Source organism: Cryptomeria japonica, chromosome 1, assembly GCF_030272615.1.
Source record: "Cryptomeria japonica chromosome 1, Sugi_1.0, whole genome shotgun sequence".
Taxonomy (NCBI): domain Eukaryota; kingdom Viridiplantae; phylum Streptophyta; class Pinopsida; order Cupressales; family Cupressaceae; genus Cryptomeria; species Cryptomeria japonica.
In genome coordinates, this window is record NC_081405.1 from 558732787 (window position 1) to 558753678 (window position 20892).

At 35.7% G+C, this 20892-nt stretch overlaps 1 protein-coding gene and 1 pseudogene across 1 annotated transcript; one reads left to right on the forward strand and one right to left on the reverse strand.

Annotated features, from left to right (window-relative positions):
* The first annotated feature begins 4272 nt into the window (after positions 1 to 4272).
* On the forward strand, positions 4273 to 5856 carry LOC131858083 (scopoletin glucosyltransferase-like; annotated as a pseudogene).
* Positions 5857 to 9353: 3497 nt separating this feature from the next.
* Positions 9354 to 11693, reverse strand: LOC131056908 (scopoletin glucosyltransferase). The gene has a single exon (XM_057991181.2). The coding sequence runs from the start codon at positions 11485 to 11487 to the stop codon at positions 10009 to 10011; it is 1479 nt and encodes a 492-aa protein (XP_057847164.2). The 5' UTR covers positions 11488 to 11693; the 3' UTR covers positions 9354 to 10008.
* Between the last annotated feature and the right edge of the window lie 9199 nt (positions 11694 to 20892).

Consider the following 20892-nt stretch of genomic DNA (forward strand, 5'->3'; position numbering starts at 1 on the left):
TATATTCACCATGCTATAGTTGTTAGCAATCAATAAAGACATCACGTTGTAAAATGGGGGAACTCAATCTATGGAAACAATGAATTGAATTCAAAAAAATTATCCATTTGATCTACCATGTTGACATTATTTTCCATCTTCTTTAGGCTAGGTGGTTGTAGGAAGGTTATAGGTTGGGTTTCTATGTTGGGGAAATGAGTATCTCAACTATATGTGGATGTAGTCCATCTTCATGAGTATGCAACTATGTATGCAAGCCTAAGCTAAAGTGCGAGGGCATTGTAGGTGTAATAGAATCTCTAGTATTAGTGTGTAGGATTTTTAAGACTATTTTTGCACTCTAAACATCTATATAAACAAAAAATTGACAATTGAACAAAGCATGTGTGGTCTCTAGAGCTACATTTTTTCATTCTAAATTGGATTTTTTTATAGAAAAAACTATGTGTGTTTAGTCTATGTATGTTTCCAATTTTTTTTTTATTGAATTACACCTTGTGTGTGTGATAAATAGATATTAAATTATATAAACAAGGATAGGGGGCCAAAACATGGCTCATAATTCATATTTCGCAAAAACATACTAACATAATTGAAAACATAATGCATATGCATTATGACACACTTAGGTTGAGGCCCAAATATATTTGTAACATGCAAAAAATATTGGTGTAAGCAACATCTATTTAGAAGAGTCTAAATAACCCATGTGATGTGTCACAATCAACATACTAGTTGTTTCTCCAGTCACACTAATAATCAATCCATGTGTTCACTATAATACATTAGTTTATAATTATGAAGTTGTCTATTTTATTAATTTTTTTGGGACACAATCTATCATGCCCATGTTTGATCATATGAGCATAACATAAACCAACAATTATTTTTCTTGGAACACTAAACTTTCAACTTATCTTATGCTCTATGTGATATGCTAATCTTGGAACTTAATAATGTTATATATACAATAACATTGCAAGTATTATACCTCAAAGATGTGGGAAGGGGAGATGAGGTGTAACATGGAAATATTATTTTGTACACCTCATAATGTATGTGACCTAGATATGTCTATGTGATGAATACATAATACCTCAAAGGAATTCATCCCAAGATCATCTTACTATGGTTTCTATAAGTAGGGGGGGACCTCAAACCTCTAGGGTGAGACCTAAGACAGTTCCCTCCTTCTCAAATAAGATCAAATTTGCTAATTGGATGCAATTATATAACCAAATTAACCTTACATTGAAAGAAGAAGATCAGGCACGAATCATCTCATATAAGACTTTGTTTTGTTTGGTTTTGAGTTTGAACACCCTGTATAAGACAAATATATACCTATTTTCGAGAACATCTTGTTTAAGAATTTGTTTTATCTGGTTTTGAGAATGTGCACCATATATAAGACATATATAAATATTGCATCTAGTATTGGGCATGAAACATCTCATATAAGATTTTATATTGTCTAGTTTTGAGAATGAACACCCCGTATAAGACATGCAAAATATAGTACAACATAGTACAAAGAGGGCAATATGTATGCCCCCCTTAAGATTTCAACATAGTCTTATGTTGATGTCTCAAGGAAACTAGGAACAAGGATGCACACCTTCAACACCTAGGAGATATTCTTTCATCAACAATGTGCATAATTCCAAGCTAAAGATATTTTAACTCCTATAAGAAAGGAAAAGATAGTTGTAAAAATATATTGTGCTGCAAGTGTGAAGGGAATCCTTGGAGGAGAAGAGATCTTTTCTTAAAGATATCTACCTCCAAGAGGAGATTTTGGACAAAAATAACATCATCTGCCAAAAAAAGGAAGGATAACAAGAATGCTTACCTTCCTCCTTGTTATCTCCAATTTGAGCTTGGAAAAAACTGTAGATAACCCTAAATAATTTTTTCATTTAAAGGTCTAAGGAACACTTATCGAGGTACAAGTCATGTACTCTTGAGTATAGTTCATCTCCAAGTTGTTTTTGATCAAAGGTCGAAGTCCTAGATTGTCATTTTATAAGTTTTTATGTCTTATTGTTTAATTTTTTCCTTTGTGTGTAAAGTTGGGTGCAAGACTTGACATTACAATTTCTCTCTGAAAATCTACATCTCAATTTCTCAAGTATTCTATATGTCATTTTCTTGTAATATCTCTACTTGAAAAGCATTGTTATCAAGTTTTTTTTAGTATATATATTCTTATCATCATGAAATATCAAGGGTTTTGTTGGTTTCAATCATTGGATTATTTTTGGAGTTCATCATTGGGCAGATACACCTTCTATTCATCATTTGACATAATATCGCTGGTTTAATTCCAAAAAAACCATGATGTGAAATCTTGTGCTTTCAATCTACAATATTAAATCTTACTTTCAATTTCGTTTTATTCTTTATTACGACAACCTCTATATAATATTTTTAAAAATTTGGGATCTTGTTAATATCCCTATTATTTCCCCCTTTCATTTTCATTTCCACTCTCCACATTAATATTTATATTTATACCTACAATTATACCTATATATAGTAGTCCTTATCCTCCAAATTCAGTCTGATTAATAATAAGTGTTCTATAATCCACCACACATGATTTTGTTTGGGCTACCATATAACATTGGTGATAGTCTAAAAAATATTAGGATAGCATTTCATTCTATAATAGTATTCTTGTAATCTGTTATTCATTGAATCATTCTTTCTAATACATAAATATACATGCCACCAAAAAACATAATCTCTTGTTTACCAAAATTCTAATAATACCAAAATTACTAAAAACTATTACCATTTAACTAGATTAGCTTTAATAATAGATGTTATTTCAATATATTATTGTTAGTCTTGTTAATGCACATATGATTTTGTAGCCAAAATTAATCTATCTTTCAAATATATTAAACTTTATATTACAAGTATAACATTTTCAAATATGTAAGATGCTTTGATAATTGCTTCAAACAATATTTGTGCAAATAGTAATGACAATTTTAAGATGCAATGATCAGATGATCTAGTGATCTAAGATCTAAAATGATTTGATGATCTAAACATGAATAATACTAGACTTTTAAATATTAAATTTATACTTACAAGCAAAATATCTATCACCTTTAATTGACATATCAGTAATAAAGAATTATGATCAAATTGATTTCAAATTAAATTTTAAATTTTAAAAATATAAAAATATTTTATAAATATATCTTCAAACAAGAAATGTATAAATTAAAAAAAAAAACAATTTAAATGAAAAAAGCCAAATTCTATATCTTCTCCCAAGTAAAAATAATATCATTTTGTATCCTTACGATTAACAAAAAGCACTCTAATTTAGATAAAGTTTGGTGTACTTTATTTTCTTTATTTATGTGTGTTTAATTTAAGTAATGTATCTTCATTTAATGATAATGCTAATTTGGTGAAGTTCGGTGTATTTTATTTTCTTTAATTTATGTAAAGCATCTTTATTTAATGATTAGAATAATTTGGTAAAGTTTGGTGCATTTTATTTTCTTTATTTATGGTTGTTTAATTTAAGTAAAGCATCTTTATTTAATGATTAGAATAAGATTATTTTTAAGGTAAATAATTGTTATAATATGTCAATTATACATGTTATAAGTTAAAATTATAAGAACGAATTTAAAGATAAATTTGATTGAAATATGACAAATTTATTGAATGTACAATCTTGATAAGACACATCTTAGAATCATTATAAGAAAAATAATTGACATTATATAATAATGTTCTTTATTTACATTTGTTTATTTTAAGTAAGATCATCTTATAGTTTATAAATATTTTCAAAGAAATAAGATCAAGATTATTTAATCTTGATAAGGTAAATAAGACAAGTTTGAAATACGTGTCATATTGTATGAAATATTGATTAGATATATTAAAAATTAAAACAATATTGATTGAATATATTAAAAATTAAAACTGTAAGAAAATTTATTTTGAAGAGTAATTTTGCTTGAGATGTGACAAATTTATAACCAAGAAGACAATCTATCTTTGATATAATTGTATATCCCACTTCATTAAACCACCGTAGAACCACCCAATGAAGTATTATGTTAGTTAGCCTATGGTTTTGAATACCAGTAATGGTTTTCAAGTGTACTATTTGTCGATATAAACAGATCTTTACCGTGTAGTGCAGTCATTGAAAAGATTTCACTAGATCAGTTATCTGTGTAGATTCAAAGCTTCAAACAAGTGCAAGATTCTTTGTAGATCCAAAGGTTTGAAAAGATGGACATTCTGCAAAAACCCCATGTGGTGATGGTGCCATATCCTGCAATGGGTCACTATATCCCTTTCCTAGACTTAGTCAAACTGCTGGCTTCACATTCCCTCACCCTTACCTAGGTCACCACTCGTACTATTGCACAGCGTCTCAAAGGTCCCGTGGAGGAAGCCCGCAAAGCAGCTGGTCTGGATATTCATCTTGTAGGCCTTTTCCCCCCAAAAGCAATAGAAGGCCTGCCTGAGGGACGAGAAAGCATGGATCTATTGCCTTCCAAATCTTCGTTGGACATAATTTCTTTAGTAGAAAACCTTGAGCAGCCCTTCGACGGCTGGTTCCAACAGCAGGGGAGTCGTCGACCAGTGTGTATTATCAGCGACATGTTCATCGACTGGACTGTCAGATCCTCTGAGAGGCATAAAATTCCCAGGGTCGTTTTCTACACTATGGGGTCTTTCTCGACCTCGATTTTTCACGCCGTCTGCCGCTCCATTTCGACTAACACACTGCGGAAAGCGGGCGACACTGTTATAGTCGATAACATTCTCTCATGTCCATTGATATTTACCAAAGATCAGATGCCTGCGAGATATTTCAACTCTGACTCGGCCGATCCCATGCTAAATTTTGTTGCAGGGAAGATGCAGTCGATCACTAAACGCTGGGGAGTGCTCGTCAACACTTTCGACGGTCTGGAGCCTCGTTATCTGCAGCACTTGAAAAGCATAATAAACGGCAGACCACTTTGGTCTGTCGGTCCTGTTTTACCGTCGGAGGGTAGTGCTCATACAAGAGGGAAAATGGCGGACATTAGCGAGGAGAAGGTGATGCAATGGTGTCTCGTTTGGAAGCCAAGCCTTCTTATCACAAGAGCAAACTAGGGCTCTGGCGAGAGGTCTCGAGGCCAGCGGTCAGGTTTTCATTTGGTCCATCAAAATGTCCTCGGAAACTGCACCCACAGCTCTGAACATGCAGGATTCTCAGGCCGCTTACCTCCCAGAAGGTTTTATGGAGAGAAGTAAAGGATTGGTCATATGGGGTTGGGCGCCTCAGCTGCTCATACTCTCCCACCCATCTGTTGGTGCGTTCATGAGCCACTGTGGGTGGAATTCCACTCTTGAAAGCATTTTGTTTGGCGTCCCGCTGGTCACATGGCCGATGTTCTCAGATCAGCATTTTAACTCTAAGCTGGTGACTGAGGAACTGGACATTGGTGTTCAGTTTTGCCAACACATGGATGAGATTCCGAATGAAAAAAAGGTGGAGAAGGCTGTAAGACTGGTGATGGGAAGTGAACAAGGGAGACAGATGAGGAAACGGGCGGAGGAACTTTAGGAGTTAGCTAAACAGTCTGTGGGAGGAGGAGGATCTTCCACGTCAAATTTACGAGCTTTTGCCCGTGAGATTCATAAGCTTATGGACCGTAATCCTCAAAAGAGGATTAATAATGGAGATGCTGACACAGTTGTCACATCTGACATTATCGATTGAGACACCTCGTTGTACTCTTTCTAAATATCAATGGGGCCGTTGTGTACTATGTAAGAAGCATATAATGAGCTTTAAAAGAAATTTGATGTTAGGTGAGAGGAGTAGAGCGGTTGAGCATGTTGGTACTTGTCATTGTCATAATTTTATTGAGTAATAGAATATATGGATGCTATTGCTTGAACATTAAGATATCAGTAATAAGTATCATGTACTTGATCATTTTAAATTTATTTCATATATTACCTATTTACTACTTTTATGCAATTATGTATGAGTCAATATTAAAAGAATAAACATTTTTGATTTATTGCATATTTTATATGAAGAAAAATGTGATATTATTCAAAACAATTACAGTTTACTTTTGAAAAAATAACAAAACTAATATTAAATATTATAATATAGTTTGTACAATCTTGCAAGTAATTTGTCCAAACACATACATAATTGTCGAATCACTACATTATTATTATTTAATAGATAATAAACAAGTGTTCAACTTCTAGTCTTTTAACTATGATATTGCTATCAGTTTTTGAGTCAAACTCATTGACCCATTTTACTAATTGAACATGTTTCCAACTTGAAATAAATAAAAACTATTATTTCTCATATGTATACCATCTCCCATAAATATTGAGCACTAAATGTTCAATTCAGAGGCTTCAACCACCAAATACTCAATATATTTAAAATTAATATACAAATGCGAGTCTCATTATTTGAATCAAACCAATCAATTAATATATCAAATTTTAAAATTGCCTCTATCAATCTACACTATCACCTCTTATCCAATAAAAATCTATGATTTCAAATCCATGGATCAAACATTTTCAAAAATCAAGAAGGAAAAAAGATAAAAATAACTTATAGTTTTGATAATCCATTTACAATCTCATTGCACACAACTAGACCTAAGATTCTACATTTTTGAACATTTACATTTTAACTACATAGATTATTAGATTGCATAAATGAATAGCCTATAGATAAAATTAGATTATTTTGCAATTTTCTTCTCAAGTATTTTTTTTCTTCATTAAATTTTAACACAAGTTAGAAAATCAAAAAATGTAAAATAGGGAGAATAATATACTAATGTCATCAGATGAATTTCCATACACATTATAGATTGAATGCATTCAATTTTGTATTTTTGAACATGTAATTTTTTTAAAGGATAAAATAATAGATTCCATCTTATATCAATATGGCTCAACATTAGCCCCCACGGGTTAGAGTAGTTGGTCCTAAGTCTTGGGTTTGCTCCCTGGGGTCTTGGGTTTGACTCTCTCTCCCAGAATTATTCTGCCACAGACACCTAGGGGCGGCGTTGATGGCACCATGGCCGTAGGGATTAGTCTCGCCCCCAACTCGCCCCTTGCCTGAACCAGGGTAAGGTCAAGGCGCTGGGTTGGGGCTGCGGGGATACCCCGACGAAAAAAAGAAGAAGAAATGGCTCAACATTTAAAAGAAATAACAATAGAGATATCATAGATTTTGGTAGCTTGAGATCCTTAGTATGGAATGGATTCGATATAGATTATATGATCCTTCAAGAGTAATGCATTATAAAGAATAAGAATAATATTGAACAACAATTATAACATAAAGAAAGGCAATTCTTAAATGGCACTTGAGAATTGTTCTACCACATTAGAAACAAAATAAAATAGTTAACATATATAAGGACAAATAGTATAAATACAAAAAATGTCAATATCTATATGTCAATTTTTATAAATATAAACTCGATGCATAGGCAGAGAGTGTAAGATTATAGTTTAAAGTAAAGAAATATATGATTCACATCTATATTGTGGGATATAATAGATATAACAAGAAGCAATAGGCAAGTAGGCATCCATGAAATACAAGCTACCATGTGCACCAATATTAAGTGGAGAGCTATGAGGAAATTTTGTCTTCTCAAGAGATACATATATAATCCCCATACATATGAGAAGGTTGCAATTGTATATGTGTAGTGTTGAGCCATTCATAGTGCCTTCTTCGCTAAATTTTTTTCCTACCCTACAAAACCACATGATTTAGGTTTTAGGAGTGACTAAGTGGCAATGATGGAAAATAAAAATAATAATAAAATGGCGTGGCTACATTTTGTGTGATGTTGATGAAATTTCCTAAAGTAGAATCCTAGCCATATGAGTTACACATTTTAGAAACCCATATTAATGGGTGTATCTGGCAAGTTTAAACCTTTGCCTCTCTGTAGTAATTTATCCAACCTACTATTACATTAGATTTGCTAGACATTAACCTCATTCCTGCTTAACCTTAAGATGATCCCAATATGTAGATCCTTTATTCATCACCTAGATCTAATACATAGGTGTGGACTTGATTCAAGTTATTTATTCAATCTTAGATCTAAAGTTTAAACTTAAAATTCAAAATAAATCATATCATCTTTTCCCTACTAGCTATAGTGAGCCAACTTACCAAGCACATATTTGTGTCAATTTATATGCTATTTTGTTTATTTAAAGACACCCGTTGATTCAATTTTTGATATCAAATAACAATGCTCAAATGGGAAAGAAAATCTAGGTCAAAGAGCTTAAAGAGGAACCATTTTTTAATCGCTTCCGTGTGATATCAATTTAGGACCATTGCATGCTTGTTATCCTCAATCACCATTAGGAAGTAATTGACTTGGTCTAGCAAGGGGTCTAATTATGAAGAACACGACCCTCATGATTCAACAAATTATCTAAAGTTTCTTATGAATATGATCAATTCTTACTAAAATTTAGCTATCAAAAAATCGGGGCAAGTCAATTCTAATAGTCGAATTCCTTCCAATTCATTCCCAAAAACTTTGCATTCTTGTTCACTTCTATAGGCATGAAAATTAGGTCCACAAGTAGAGATGATCTAAACCTAATTAGGTCCACAAGTAGAGATGATCTAAACCTAAACAAAACATAGTCGATAGTTTTTGAGACATTTGTATAATCAAAACTTAAACTTCTAACATTTTGATGAATTGATTATTGATATCTTCTTCATCATTTTTTTATCTTTCAAATCTAACAAAATATTACATTTAAATTTATTTAAATCTATATTCATTATTTTCCATCAAAATTCATTATTGTAAGACATTTGCATATAATTAATGAAATTAATTAGAATTATCTTAAAGACTTCTGTAAAAAAGGTTATAAAGGAAGGCACTCGAAACTTTTTCGAATATACTCCAACAAACTTCCTATAATGAATTTACACCTTACACATCTTGATCCATTATGAATGTTCAAATTATTAATTCAAACTTATTGAATGTCGTAAAAAGAAATTGTGAAATAAAATTCTCACACTGATCCATAATTTATTTCTCAACTAGGGGAAAGGACCCGGTAGTTGTGCAGAGTACTTCCAACTTCTCAAAATCCTAATTGGAAATTTCAAATCACTCCGATTTTTTTACAACAACTTACTTGGCAAGTCCCCTGCTTATAACTAAGGTTTTAGGGTCACATCATCAAATATGATGCCACATCAGCATGCTTTTTGCCAAGGTGTCCAAAACAGCCCAAAGAAAAGTGAAACCAATAGGCGTGCAAAAGAGACCCCAATAGTTGTGCAATTTATATGGCATCACCTGATTGGTTACTTTTTACAATATTAGTACATTTCTTAACAACTATTGATACATTTCCTAACAAAAATTGATATTTTTTGTTTCAAACAATATGTTTTATTTGTTCAATTTTTAAAACAAAAGGTATCAACAACCCTCACAACAATTGATACATGCTCAACCACTGATGATCTTCCCCTACTTTAATGGAGTCTGAATGGACCGCACCATCATAACTTTCCTAAATAGCAACTACTGATGATCTTCCCTACTTTAATGGAGTCTGAATGGACCGCACCATCATAACTTTCCTAAATGCTATTTAGCTTTTAAAATATCACAGATACAGTGAAACCTTTCCTAGGATCATAAAGAAACGTCACATCTTGCACCAGATAGAGTAATTTATTATTAATTGCCACCTAAACCAACTGGTATTTGCGATAACACTAGCCCTCTTTTCATGTCACGCGCCGCAGACTCTGCATATGACTTGCAAACGCTGCTTTTAAAATATCACAGATACAGTGAAACCTTTCCTAGGATCATAAAGAAACGTTACATCTTGCACCAGATCGAGTAATTTATTATTAACTGCCACCTAAACCAACTGGTATTTGCAATAACACTAGCCCTCTTTTCATGTCACGCGCCGCAGACTCTGCATATGACTTGCAAACGCTTGCACATTAGCTTTGGAAGATCCTCCATCTTCAACAGCTTTTCTGGCCATCTCCCGAAGCTTCTCTGCGCATGTCCTCATCTCCCTCCCTTCCTCCCCACAAATCACCTGTATTACAGCCGCCCCAACTTTTTCTTCATTTGGAAGCCCAGGTCTATGTTCGCAGAACTGAATCCCGAGCCCAAGCTCAGCCAACAGTCTCACATTAAAAAACTGGTCTCCATACATGGGCCAAGCTATAATGGGAACTCCAAGAGTAATGCTTTCGAGCGTAGAATTCCATCCACAGTGGCTCATGAAAGCAGCCACGGAGGAATGCGAAAGAATCAGAAGCTGAGGCGCCCAACCCCATATGATCAACCCTCTTCCCTTTGTACGCTCTAGGAATTCCCTGGGAAGATACTTGGTAGCGCGATCTGAAAATTCTGATTCAGTGGTCGGAGAAAGCTTGATAGCCCAAATGAATGGCTGCCCACTGGCTTCCAATCCTCTCGCCAAGGCATTTGTTTGTTGCTCAGACAAAAATGTCTCGCTCCCAAACGAAACATACACAGTCGATCGGGGACTTTGGGAATCCAGCCATTGAACAAGCTCATCTTCGCCCACGTCCGCCATTTTCCCCCTCGAGCTACCCTTAGTAGCTCCGCTGAAATAGCCTGGAGGAAGCAATGGTCCTATGGCCCAAACTGGTTTGCCCGTCAAATTCCTCAGGTGCTCAACATACGTCGGCTCAAGCTCCTTGAATGTATTAATCAACATACCCGAGCTTTTCCCGATCGACAGTAACCTCCGCAAAATAAACTCGATCCTGGAATTCAAAGGACCCCCATCAAAAAAATCGTCGGCTATCTCATGTTGACGAAATTTATGAGAATGCGGCAGATCCAGACCGAACACAACGCTGTCCTCGTCTTGTTTCCGCGCCTCCTTTTGCAGCAAAGTGCGCGAGACAGAGTACAACAGACTTACTGCAAAAGCCCCTGAGGCGTTGAACTCAATACAAGAAATCTTGTACTTCTCTGCACTTTCTCGAGCCCATCCCATGAAAACGTCATGGACTATACAGACGGGAGCTTCTGTTTCTGTTTCTCCCTGAAACTGCTGCTCGATCCAGAGATCGAAAGGCTCCTGAAGCTTCTCTGCTAACTGAAAAATAAGGCCGTGGTCCGACCTTGGAAGAAGCTCGGCACTTTCACGTCCGTCTAGGCCTTCTACAGCGGGCGTCGGAATAACTGCCAGTCGAATATCGAGGCCATTCGTTGCAGCTTCCATAACATGGTGTTGCAGGCGGGGAGCATTAGCAGCTGTTGTGACATAACTAACGGTGAGACCGTGTGAGGCAAGCAGCCTTGCCATGTCCAGAAAAGGGATTGAGTGGCCCAGAGATGGAAATGGCAGTGCCACAAGATGGGGCTTCTGATTCTGAAATCCATTCATTGTAGAAGGTAAAAAATTTCAGCTACAGATCGATAACAGATGAGGAGGAGAGATGAATGTCTCGACTTCGGGCGTTAAATAACTAGGAAACGAGAGGATCTCAAACGGCCTCGTAGTTTACAAGCTGTAAGAAGATTTTCCTCTGTAATGATACCAGATTTTTGCAATCTAAAAATCGATTTATTTCAATATTTCTGGAATTCGAGCCCACGTGCGGAAGGGAGGGTATTCGCTTGAAGGGTAGATTGGAGCACAATGATTGACGTCAAACTCACCACCTGCTCAGTCTTTTTCACTTTGAAGGACTATTGTTTTCTTTCGGATATATAGGTAAAATATTTCGGAATATTATAGGACATATTCTTATTAGGTTGAAGGTGTCTTTTATATGAAATGGACAAGTTTAAATTTGAAATCGACGGTTTACTTTTTTCAATATGCATGTAAGACGATCAAAAGTTTTACAACTGTTAGATTTTGTTTCTTTTCCATAATCGGTTTCTTTTCCTTTTCCCGTGCCTACCATTTGTTTTTTCCTATTGCCCCCTTCTTGTTTTACAAGTTTCGTACTTCACTGTTGACAGCACAAAGCATTTAAAACTTCGGGAGATGCTCAATTCATTCAGTCGCGGCTATTCTGGTTCCAAAACAGACCTTTCGTATAGCGTGATAGTGACGTGTTAGTCAATCACAGCCGTTTATTGCAAAATCGACGATGTAAAACGCACGATTACCACACGTGTTAGTCAATCCGTATTGCCATTTTGAAACCATAATAGACACATCATTCTACATAAAAACTTTATTCAATATTTAAAAATCATACAAACTCGATCAATTTCATGTCACGTCATACATTATTCTTTTAATTAAGCAGGTGAATGCCCATTTACTATGAAAAATATCCAACCATACGTGGCTATTGCTTGAATGTGATTTAATCACTTTTAAATTGAAGAGGAACACTTAAAATTGATACCTACCATGCCTTTTATCAAAACAATTAAAACAAAAGTCAAATATTTTTTTATAAATTTTAATATAATTATTATGTATTATAAATTATTAAATGTAATTTACAAATTCTAATTAAAATTATATATTTATCTTATATAAAATCTATATTATAATCATATTTATTATTATGTATATATTTTTTATTATATAATATAAATATTAAATATATTTTGAATATAAGATAATAAAATTATATATTTGAACATATTCGTTATTTTTTTTATTTATGTATATAATATTTTGTTATAATTTATAAGTTGATTTCATTATATCACATTTTAGTATAGTTTCAGCATAAATTATTAAATATAAATATTATGTATAATATTATATAAATTAATACAAGAAAATTTAACAATTTTATTTGAAAAATATAATATGAAATTATATTTAGTGTAATCAAATAATATCTTAGAATTCTCATTTAAAGATAATGGAATCTTCAAGCAATCCAAATTTAATATTATAAAATATAATTTTAAAACATTAAGTGAAATTGAAAAAATAAAAATGAGTTTGTTTTTGGAGTCTACATATACAAAAGAATACAAATCTAGAGCATCCAAATGAGAATTAGATTCTTCTCAAACTCTACTCCTTTTACCCAATTTGCGTCCATTTTAAAACATAAAGATGGAGAAGGAAACAAACACAAAGATCTCTCTCTCTCTCTCTCTCTCTCTCTCTCTCTCTCTCTCTCTCTCTCTCTCTCTCTCTCTCTCTCTCTCTCTCTCTATATATATATATATATATATGTGTGTGTGTGTGTGTGTGTGTGTGTGTGTGTGTGTGTGTGTGTGTGTGTGTTTCTATCCCCCTATCTCTACCTTTTTTTATCCATCCCTATTTCTATCTTTATTTCTCTCTCTCCCTCTTCATCTCTCCCACCATCTTTCTATCTCTATATATTATCTCTCTCCATCTCTATCCCTATCTTCATCTCCATCTTTCTCCCCTCTCTATCTCCTTACCTCTCCTTGGATCTCTCTTTCTTCTCCCTTTATCTTTTCCATTATATCTATCTACCTCTCTCTCTCTTTCTACCCCAATATTTTCTATTGCTCCTTCTTTCAATATGTAGTGTCATAAAATTGTGACCCTAGCAATTTTAACCACATTTGAAGTCCTCACCTTGGCGACAACATCTTCCTTCCCAACCAGGACTTCTCTTTGCATTTCCACCTTGAACCTCTCCTTGTTAAAGCCCTGAGATGACCTCAGGACCCTGTCCGGACCCTAAGATAGGGCAGGACAAGGGTGTGGTGCCCCCTGTCCCCCCCTCTTAGGGTGGTCCCAAGATAGGTCCCTTTGGTCCTATTTGCATTTTGGGATTCTGAACTTTCTCGATGTTAGCCTTTGGTGAATTGATCCTCTGAGGCATGTATAAAAGGGAGTTGGTCCTCTCATTTGCATATACATGAATGGGCGATACAAAAGAGACAAAGGAGGAAATATACACAATAGGCGAAATTCAAGCATTCATCAAGTCTTCTTCTTCATTCATCCATGGGAGCAACATTTACAAGATTCATTGGCAAGCATATGTGTGTGTGTTAGGATTTTGTCATGTTACATGCCATTTCATACAACATTTGTGATTACATTCAAGAAGTAAAGCAACCATTGTCAACAAATTGCAGATCTACAAGGTATACATTTCGATTGTTTACATTCAAGCATTTGCAATTACTTTCTTTCAAGGTTGATTCCTCAACCGAGATTTGACTGAGGCAAACCCATATCCACAACCCTTCTTCCCCTCTTTTTCTATGTGTAGGTTGTAGGTGCACAACTATAATTGCAAGTTTGGGCTTCATTTGTAGAGACAGAGAAACCCTTTTCATTTTGCGGGTTTTTTGGAGGACCGTGGACGCTTTCAGCATGATACCGCCAACTTTTCCTCAAATTCACAGGGCAGATCCATACCACTCTAGATATCTCAGATCCGAAGTTACTTCGCGATCCCGAACCGGTAGCCCCTCATTTCACTCATTTCATCTCTCTTTTCTACATAGTCAACAAGTCAACTTTCTCATTTACAAAAGAGGGTAAATCACACTTAAACCCTTGCAATCCACTTGGAATTCACATCCTTATTTCCCTTGGATTTGGATCTAGTGGATTCAAGCCCCTCTTTTGAATGTAAAGTCCTTCCAAGTGAAAATCATCCTAGTGGTTTCCTTTCTCTCTCCTAGGTGGGGAGTCACTAGGATCCAATTTTCCACTTTACATTTTGGTGAACTTGACGTCTTACACATTAATTCTCAATTCTCATTATTAGATTTGATTAAGTGCAATTTGAATTTCAAATTTTCATTTCCAAGTTTGATCTATTTGCAAATTTTAGAGGTTAATTGCATTGAAACCCTAATTTTTCATTTTATGAACATTAAGCTTGTGAAGTGCAAAATTTTAATTGCTTGTTTCAGATCTGGTTTTTATTTCACAATTGCAATTCAAATCTATCTTGTTATTCTGAAAACTCAGTGGTTAAACAACAAAACCCTAATTCTAAAAATGCTTTTATTTTTGACCTTTGAGTGCCAATTTGCCCGATGTACACATCTCCAAATCAATTATTTTTTTGGATTCTGCAATAAAATCAGAATATCTATCATCCTTACAAATTTCAAAAAAAGTTGGTCGGACTATGTGCACTTTCAACACGGTCCCTTGCTTTTTCCCGAAATTTTGGGAGACGGAATTGACTGTACTTTTTTGCTTAAATCCAAAAACTTGGCGTACTTTATCAAATTTAACACCTCTAAGGTCGAACACAAATTCAAATTTTATCAAATTCAAAATTTCAATTAATTTTCATAAAAAGGTCCTAATTTTAGATCTTCTTTTCCAACAAATTAAGATTTTAAATAAGAGACTTTCAATGGCAATTAATAAATTGGATTTACTTGCTATTTTGCATATATTTACTACAATCATGTGTTGGATAAGAGTTTCTTTCATTTCTTGTTGCTTCTCTTTATGCATAACACTTGGTCATATTGTGTTGTTAGGATTTCCAAATTATTTTCTTTTCAATTAGATCTCAAAGCTTTCATGTATCATTTATGTTGCATTATGGTGATGTTGTTAACAAAATTAATTTCCTATGGAAATCACCTTAAGGATTTTGTAGATCCTTACCCTTGTACCTCTCCCAGGGTATCTTATGTGGATGAGATGAGGGGGGAGAGAGAGAGAGAGAGAGAGAGAGAGAGAGAGAGAGAGAGAGAGATTAGGGGAGTAGGGGGGAGGGGGGAGAGAGAGGGAGAGATAGAGAGAGGGAGGGGGAAAGGATACCATATGACCCCTAAGGACAACATATGACCCCTTATGACACCATATTGGGTTGTTACGGGTTGTAAGGTGTCCTAAGGGGTCATATTGTGTCATATGACCCCTTTAAGACACCATATGACCCCTTGGGACATAATATGACCCTTTACGACTCTATACGGTGTTTGTGAGATTTTGTCAAGATCAAGAGCTCAATGAAAAGTACAAAATAGAGAGACAAGATATAGGACAAGAATAAATTGTATTCTCATCAATAGATAAAAATGGCTATTACATACAATGAATATGAGCCTGCATATATAGGCAACTCTATATGGATATGTGAGCACACAAACATGACATGTGACTCAATAAGAAACAAGGGTACGTAGGAAATAGGTGTGGTAGGTAGGAGACACAATAAAATATTCCACTTGAGGTGGATCACCCACCGAAGGTGGAATTATCACTCCACAATAAGTGGATGTGATAGAGTAGTAACAAGATCAACACCATAAAAGGTAGAAATTATCCTACACACACTATCCCAATATGGCACAAACACCCAAGTGTCTCATACCCAAACTACTATGAAATGCTTTATCCTAAGTAAACTTAAGTAAGGTGTAATAATATCCATGATGAATAATTATTTACATCAACACCCCTCGTTAAGTGCAACTTAGGGGAATGCACTTAAGTCTACAATGCAACTAAGCAATGCAAGATGGGTCCTGGCTACGAGGCCATGTTAGGTACCTGTGTACAAATGCAAATTCATGCAAACCAATGCAATGAAATCTCTCACAAAGCGAGGAAAGAGAGAAAAACCCAATGGGAAAAAACCCTCCCCCAAAAGAGAGATGAAAGCTATACAAGAGAACTCTCATAGAAGTATGTGAAGAACAAAACCTCATGTGAGGAAAAAGTCCCCCCCCCCCCCCCCCCCCATATGAGAGAAGAAGAGAAGTTAGGTAGCCCCCTGTCAATGTAGAATCTGCACCAATGATAGAAGCTTGATGATGTATGAAGAAACTGCTCCACGAACGTTGAACAACATTCCTCCCCTTAGGAAGAAACAACACCAAAGGTGTATCCATGAAGTCTCCCCCAATCATGGAGGGAATATGTATGAAAAAAAGTCATGATGAATGAAGTCTCTAAAAACTGCTTAAGGGTCCCCATGTCGATGCTGAAAGATACCCCATCCAAAGGTGGTAAACTGTTCCACACTACTAAAAAAGGCACTCCAAGATCTAGTGGAGATGAATGTCGAACAAGTCCCAAAGACTCACATGTCTCCTCTAAACAGAAAGAGACCTCCTCCAACTGTTGTACATAAGTATCCACAATCATGCCAACCTCAAAAGAATGATCATGTAGAGAATGAATAAGAGGGTCAGAGCGTTCCCTCGCAACAATCGAAGAAGGATCATCTTCATCATCAAAGAGAAGATGAATATCATCAATGATGTCTCCCAAATCTGCAATGTAAGATTCCACAAACAAACCTACAATGTCTGTCAAGTACTCATCCCATGAAACTGAAGCTGGAAGACAAGATATAACCTGTTGCACTGAATCACATGAAGGCAAAACTATCACACTATCTGCATCATCAGGTGCAATAGGTGATGTGATATCAAAAGGAGGAGATGAAACACAAGGCTCAAGAATGGGGTCACATGTGAGAATCCCCATGTTCAAGTACCCAAAGTTCTCCTCAAAATCTGAACCATCACAAGAAGTGTGATCATCATGTATAGAATAATCATATGTGAAATCATCATCATCATCAAAATCTGAAAAGGAGTATAACCGAGATGCATGATCAACCACCCCAGTCACAATGATAGATCTACTCTCCAAGTCTCTAATGAAAACTGACTCAGGTGTGAACTCCACAATTCTCTTAGTTGCGCCATGTGTGATTTGATAGATGGAAAGGAGCTTGTTTGTCAAATGGGGTACACACAACACATCATTGAGGGAGTTATCCCTAATGGCAATAGATCCTTTCCCAATCACATACATGTATGTATGATTTCCCATCAAAATTTTCAGCATGGCGCAAGGCTCAAATGAAGAGAACATAGAATATGAAGATGTCATGTGATGAGAAGCCCCTGAATCTAGAAGCCATCTCCATGAATCATGACTTGTAGTAGCACAAAGAGCTTTTCGATTTCTTGTCCCAAAAGAGTGAGTCTTCCCACTTGTAGAAGCCATGAATGCTTTCCCTTTTCCTTTTTGAATGTGTGGAAGTGGAAGTTGATGAATCATCCTTCTTGTAGACATTAGGAAAATCAATGTTATGCTTTTTGAGGATGTATGTGAGCTCATCAATCTTCTTAGAATGGCAATGATGCTCCTCATGACTAAACTTTTTACAATAGGCATAGTAGTAGGTCTCTCCCTCTTTGGTGAATTGTCCCTCTTGGAAGAGGATGAATCTCCTTGTTGTGGAGAAGGTGATGCTTTGTCCTTAGGATTTGATTGCCATTTCTTCTTGTTTGAGTTGTCGTTTCCTTGATTTCCTTTGTTCCCTTGATTGGCCACTAATGCTTGAGACTTAGAAGCCTTGAGAATGCCCATGCTTATCAACTTAGTTTGTTCCATCATCAGCATTTCAGCGAAAGCATCAAATGTAGGCATTGTGTAGCTTGAACCCATTGTCATCCTATGGGTTTGAAAACTAGAAACAAATACTGCATATTCTTGTGGAAGCTTGCCCATCAAATTGAAGATCAATTAAGCATCCTTTTTATCAATGCCACAATCTTTGAGTTGCGCCCTCAACTCTTTTACCTTAGTGACATAATCTTGTATAGTATCAAAGTTCTTGGGATCTAACATGGTGAGATCAATATCAATTTGATATCCCCTAATCTCATCAACTTGACCATACAAGTCTTGAAACTTTTGCCAAACATCCTTGATTAGAGTACATTTCTCAATATGAAAAATGAGATCCTTTGATACATACTTTCTTAAGGTACCAATTGCCATGATATTTTTAGTGATCCAATCCAAGTGACCAATAGGATCATCCTTAGGATCAGTGGGAGCAACAATAGTTTCATCAATGTAATGAGTTAGTCCTTTTTCCATAAGTTTACTCCATGCATCAATTTTCCAAGTAGCATAATTATGAGGAGTTAAGAGAGGAAACTTAGGAGAACCCATAGCAGGAAAAAGGAAGGAACACAAGAGCAAAAAAGCACAAGAGACACCCCCCAAAATTCACTCAATCAAAGTACCCCCCAAAATGATGATTTTGGCACTTTATATGTAGTGCGTGTACAATAGGCCACTTGCAAACAATGGCAAGGTGGACTTATGATTTTGTTTTACAACTGCCCCAATAGGCTAAAAAATACAATGCAAAAGACCAAAAAGATAGATCTATGCAATACAAGTGCCAAATTGGCCAAAAAAGATCATATGCTAAAAGTACAATTTTTACCCAAAATCGTTGTAAACTGATAGCATATTATGAGTGTAGACAAAAAATTATGCACTTTAAAAAAAAAAGCACATGAAAAGGAGTTCGTATGAGCCCAAATGAAGTTGTGGAAGTTGCAGAAATGGGGATTGGACAGGTAAAGTCACCAAAAGCTGAGATTTCTGAAAAATATGTCCATAAAATCAGAAAATAATGCCACCACGAGAAATGACACGAAATTGTAGCCCATTTCAAAAAAAATTGCACCAAAAAAGCAACAAAAAAGAGCAAGATATGGCCATTTGAAGTTGAACTACAAAATCAAAAAGCTCAACAAGGGGGGCTTGTCAATTTTAAAAAAAATTATGATGTCAGAAAAACACGAGGTTAAATTTGATGGTCATTTAGCCGTTGTGAAAACTTCACCTCCTTGCTGACTAGGCGTCTGTACGGTACATACGCCTGACGTTTCAGAATCTGATTGGTTGAAATAGCTGATGTGGTCTGTACAGTCAGGTGATGTGGCATTCTGTGTGGCAGGTACAGTTGCTGATGTATCTGGTGACATGGCAAGATGACTAGGCAGAGGGTTGACTAGGTAGTTGACCAGGCCAACGGTGTTGCTGACTGCATGGCAGGGTCCACTTGGCAACCCGCGTGGTAGATGGAGTAAAGGAGGTCATCGGGAAGGAGAATGTCATGACGGAGGCGGGAGAAAGTCTGCAGGAGCCGGTTGACGGGATGCTATCTGTTTTAGAGTACTGTCGCTGCACTGGAGGTCAGGGAGATGGATCGACCGGTGGGTGACGTGACCGGGGCCGGTGAACTGCGGACTGTCGATGGGATGCGGGGGAGGCCGGTAGTGGATGGGTCTCCTGGAGCAGCTGGGATGTCAACAGGTACAATAAAAGCTCTGCAAAAAAATGCAGTATGGGTATGGTGGGCAGGGGTGATTGGACCCCCCCACAAATTTTGATTTTTTGTTTAGAAAACTTTTCAAAATCAATAGAAAAAATTTCTGCGAATTTGATTTTTTGCAGAAAAAAAAAAAAAAATTGTGAAAAAAAATCATTTACGCCTTTTTAATTTTTTTTTTGAAATCTATACTGTACCGGCCAAATTGGGCAAAATGTTTCCTCCAAGCCCGAAATTTGACTTTCACCAAAATAGGCCAAATTTATACTCAAAATTCATGGAAACAGCCACCCGGACGCAATGGAGAGGTCAGATCTGGTCTAGGACGCCTCCAAAAGATGTTGCTCCTCAAATCTACCTCTTGATGTTGCAATAAAGCCTCTCAAGGACGAATAAATGACTCTCTATTGGCTCTGATACCATGTGAGATTTTTCCAAGATCAAGGGCTCAATGAAAAGTACAAAATAAAGAGATAAGATATAGGACAAGAATAAACTGTATTCTCATCAATAGATAAAAATGGTTATTACATACAATGAATATGAGCTTGCATATATAGGCAAAGCTTTATGGATATGTGAGCACACAAACATGACATGTGACTCAATAAGAAACAAGGGTAGGTAGGAAATAGGTGTGGTAGGTAGGAGAAACAATAAAATATTCCACTTGAGGTGGATCACCCACCAAAGGTAGAATTATCACTCCACAATAAGTGGATGTGATAGAGTAGTAACAAGATTGACACCAT